Raw genomic sequence first — 5,134 nt, 5'->3', positions numbered from 1 at the left:
AGAGGATGGGATGATTATGATGGGATGATTCAGGCCCAGCTAACACATTTGAACTTCTTACTGGGTACCAAGCAATAGTTTAAATAGTTTACATGCCATGAACTACACTGTTCTGTGAAGCAGACACTGATTTGCCAGAGGACTCAATGAATCATGATCGAAAGTAAGAGCTAGATAAAAAGCTTGGGCCTTAACTACCAGAATATATCACTGTCTCATTGAAAAGAAGCTTTCTACTTTTTTCTTTTCCTTTTTCTCTTGACCTTGGATAGTAAACTAAGGAGATCATCATTACTCAGAGTTTACTCAAGTCTTATAGTGATTTAAGAGCACTCTCCACTACCAAAATATAGTGGTACCCCGTGATAGATTCAAATGTCTCCAACACCACTGTGCGCTGAGAGTTCCAAATGACCCCATCCCTGTCAAAAGCTTGCAACAATCCACCATGTAGTCTACTATGACTGGCCTGAGGCCAATCAAAAAGTTTGAAATCTAACACAAATATCATTTATTTACAAATATGGCTGACATTTATTCACATTAATGACATCTAATCTGAATTAAGTGTTTTTAAAAGATGATATATACAGGTAACATTAGATTGAATGAACAGTTGTATTAATAAGTTTAGGCTTATATATATAATATATTATATATACTATATATAATATATATACAATATATATGTATATATATTGTAACAACAAAGAAGAAGAAGGCATAGATTTGAGTGAGCGAAAGGGTACATGGGAGGTTTGGATGGAGGCAATCGTACAAATGATGTAATTCTGATTTCAAAAAGTAAAAATATGTAATATATTTGAAAAAAGAAAAAAGTAAAGATAAAATGGTTGCTAATTGCTAAATTTGTAATTGTTTTATTCAGGTGTTAGGAACTTTTTTACTGAACTGATATCTGTCATACTTTCTTCTAACAAAGATCAAACTTCCATTCCCTGATGAACCCTCCACCACCAGGTGTTCTTCCTTTTCATAATCTGACACCAGAAACCAGAATAAGGTTCAAATTCTGGAAACTATCATGCTTAGTATAACAATTTTTTCATAAATAATGCATGCATAGCTATTTGAATTCTACAGATTAAAGATCAATAAAATTTTATTATTTGGTTTAAGGTAGCTAGTTATAATTTCATAAATCAAATCAGTTTGTTTATTTTACATTTACCAATGCAGTTTTGTTTGCCTCCTGGTAGTTATGTTTTCTGATATTCATATTCAATATCTTTTCTCCAGCTTCCCATCAGTTGCATACAGGTAATACAGGTTTTAGTTTTGTTCATATTAGCATGTTATCTTAAAAGTTTACACAATTTTAAGTATTTAAGACTAGCTTCATACTATTTCATTTTATAATATTCCAGTTTGTATATGTAAGATATATATGTATATAAACATATATAACCTAGTCATAGAACAATAAGAATATTTTTATAGCTAAATACATGATTTTGCAATTAAAGTTATATAGAAAAGCACTTGTGTTTGTGTGCGCGTGTGTGTGTGTATGCCATTCTTAAAAGTTAAATATCCCCTTGAGCCACTGGAAATTTGGTGTTTCATTAATTATAATACATGAACCAAAAAAATCCTTTTTTACTGCTTTGAGACTAACTTCTCAAAGGAAATATCACAATGTTAAGTCCATATCATTTTGTCCTTGTAAGAAATTTATTACACTAGTAGAAATCTTTTAAAAATACCTCAAAACTATATTTCTTCCTTTAATTTCCATATAACCCTTAAAAAGCATGCAGAACAACAGAAGTCAAAGATTTAAGATTTCTATTTTCCTGGCATCAGAGCATAGGCTAATAGAACTTCCATTGTTGACAGGAAAGATAAAGAGGGGAAATGAGTTAGCTTTCTCTTTACTTAATGATTTTCTCCAAAATCCTATTACAATGCTGTAGTCTGGTAGAGAATTCTTCTCTAATAATAAAATGGAGTGCTGTAGATTGAAAATTTAGTTTATTCAAATTTGGCATTTTGAAAACTTTTGATAATGCACTCATCCTTCATAGTGTTTTTTGCAATCTATATTTGTGACAGTTTGCTATAAATAATGAAATAAACATTACGTAGATAGATAAGCAAGGTTGGTATATTGTATGAGTCTCCTTTTGTTGAAACACTTGTGGGTTTATTTTTGGATCATTTCCTCAATGGAGCTTTCTCCTTTGTTACACAAACAGGAACTTGGCAGCTGATCTTCTCCTGATGACTCCTGATAACGAAGTACAGTTAGTAAAACTGTGTGCCTTCTACCCAGGGTGCAATGAAGAGATAAATGATCTTCACAAGAAGGTAGCTGATGATATATTAGTGAATCTAGTCTGGAATGAAATGCTATGAATTTAGTAATTTTTGGTACAAATAGAAATTCATGCCAAAAATTAAATAATGACATGGTCACTTTGGGATACCTATTAACTTGACAAAAACAATAACCAAAAGAAACAACATTTATTGACTGCTATTCATGGCTTGGAATGTATATAATATATAATACATATAGTTTGGATTGATATATACATATATATTATACACACACACATATAAAATACAAAGAAAGGAAACTCACAGAAGTAAAGAATCTGCCCAAATTAATTGAAGATGGATTGAGAATCTCAACTCCAAAAAGTCTAACTAACCCATAGTCCTTTCTACTGTACCACTTTGTATCTGAAGGTGTGTTTACAAGACCATATTTTAACATCTTTGTGTGTTTGTTCACACACATACACATCAGGGTTCACAGGACAATGTCAGATGCTTTCCTCTATTGCTCCCACCTTTTTGTTTTTAGGAACTCAGTCATGGGACATAAATCTCACTGGTTGTCTAGACTGTTTGACCAGTGAACTCCAGGAACCTTCCAGTCCCCACCTCTTCAGTGCTGATGTTAAAAACAAGACTGATTTGCTGTGCTTTCGTACAGGCTCTGGAGAGGCAAACTCAGGGCCTCATGACTACAAGCCATGTGCTTTATTGGCTGAGCTATCACACGACCCTATTAATAGCTTTTCTTTAAAAAAAATCAATAAATTTCATACATAGTATTCAAATTGATTTTAAAAATATTGATTCAAAGACTGCTGGAATCTTAATTACCAATATTACATATAAAAAGAGCCAAAGTATCTAATAGAAGAGATTATTTATACAGATGAGAGTATATTTTTTTATTTAAAAAAATCATGAGACTGACTTTAATATTGTAAGTATATGTTTATAAAGAACATGTGTATGGTTTCATTTGAAAAATAGCCAGTAATGTGCATATTGTTATAACACATAAGAAACTACTTTTATTTATTTGCTTGTTTGTTTGAAACAGGGTCTCAGGTATCACTATAAACATATTGTACGAATATATGTATGTATGTATATATATACACACACACACACATATATATATATGTATATGCATGATAATTAAGTCAGAGCAATTTCCACACCCACCACCTCAAATATTTATTAGTATCTGATGTAAAAACACCTAAAATCCTTTCCTCAAAGTGTTTTGAAAGATATGCTACTATTAAATGCAATCACCTTGCTATGCAGCAGAACAGAACTTAAAAACTCCTCTTGTCTGTGATTCTGAGCTGTAGAGAGCGTGATTAATATCTCCCTTTCTTGCTGGAATAATAGAGGCAAGAGCTTCTTCAGCTAATGTTCATTATACATGCTAAAGGATATGATCAGTGTCTTTAATCAGAATTTATTATTTGTTCTTCAGACAACCAGTGATTGTAAAGTTGTTAATAAATCTGAAAAAATGTCTAAGGTGATAAAAAAATCACAGTATTACTCTATTTGAGAAATTTAATGATAGGGCATTAAATTTGAGACTAATCTTGTACTCTAGATTCTGAAATTTCAGTGACAATTACTTCTTATTATTTTTAAGCCTAATTTTTAATTCAGGTATAATATCTACCTTTTAAAAGTTTATAATGAGTTATAATAATGATGGAAATGCAATAGTATCAGCCAAATATAATATATATTAGTGATTGTTTATATATGACTTATATATAAACCCTATGTATGACTTATCTATTTATATATAAGTATTCCATAAATATATAGAGAATATATATTATATACATACACACACATACTTCTTAGCAAGGCTTATTGTGATTTTTTTGAGAGGAGGAGGAGGAGAAGGAGATACCTAAACTATTTAGTCTACTTAGATTTTAAGCAACAAGAAATGTGAAACTATAGCAACTGTATTAATATATCTATTATGTTGCTTAGGAGTAAGCTTTAGCATCCTTTAACTTTGTTTAAAATATAGTTACATCATTTCCCCTCTCCTAACCGTCCCATGCATGTCTCCTTCCCAAATGCACAGCTTCCTCTCCTTTAATCACTTTCACCCCACATACATACAGAGAAATGAACGCACAAACACCACCTGCATAGTCTGTTCAACGTGGCCTACATGTATATACATTTCAAAGTAGCCCAGTATTAAATACAGTCTTTGCCTGAATACTGGGGAAGATTAATTCTCCCTCTCTTAGCAGTTATTTATTCATCTCGGGGTAGGGCCCTGGGAAAATTTCCCCACCTATATTGGCATACCAGTTGTTGTTGGAATTGTTTGGCTCTTGTTTAGGTAGCAATATTGTTGAGATTGAATGGATTTCATTTTCATTTCTTACAATATATTTTACATACACTTAAAATGATATGTGGTAATTAATTCTATTCATAAACGAAAGTGAAACATGTTGACTGAGAGACCATAATTTCCATTTCCACAGAAAGGTCTGCTTTTAATATTAAGGGACATTATTTTTCCTTTGGTAATGATGAAATTTTGGGGACCCAAACTTTCCACTCCGTGTGCATTTTAAACTGTACAGTTTTAGACATTAAGTTTATTTAGTGTCTAAGAAATAGGGTTGTTTGGCCTCAAAGAGTAAATTCAATTCTAGTGCAAAGGAATATGTGATAGTGTGATGTTGTATTTGTTACATTTAATGTAGCTTGGACAATGTCTGTATTATATGTTTACTCTAAAATGAATGACTTTAGATGGGGCTTATATTGCTCACTTTTGTGAACTTGCATTGGTGAATATTAATTA

General features: G+C 31.6%; 1 protein-coding gene across 4 annotated transcripts in view; it reads left to right on the top strand.

Annotated features, from left to right (window-relative positions):
* The window catches only part of Wdr17 (WD repeat domain 17), an 81,726-nt gene that overhangs the window by 68,298 nt on the left and 8,294 nt on the right, over nt 1–5,134 (top strand). For 3 of the 4 annotated variants that reach the window (XM_013352051.2, XM_026786963.1, XM_026786965.1), the window contains 2 exons: nt 1,261–1,281; nt 2,220–2,331. In XM_013352051.2, coding sequence (XP_013207505.1) covers nt 1,261–1,281; nt 2,220–2,331 — 133 coding nt within the window. The remainder of the gene's footprint in view (nt 1–1,260; nt 1,282–2,219; nt 2,332–5,134) is intronic. The other variant, XM_026786964.1, reaches the window with a different exon arrangement.

Source organism: Microtus ochrogaster, linkage group LG7_11, assembly GCF_000317375.1.
Source record: "Microtus ochrogaster isolate Prairie Vole_2 linkage group LG7_11, MicOch1.0, whole genome shotgun sequence".
NCBI classification, from domain to species: Eukaryota; Metazoa; Chordata; class Mammalia; order Rodentia; family Cricetidae; genus Microtus; species Microtus ochrogaster.
This window is presented reverse-complemented; position numbering and strand designations above follow the sequence as displayed.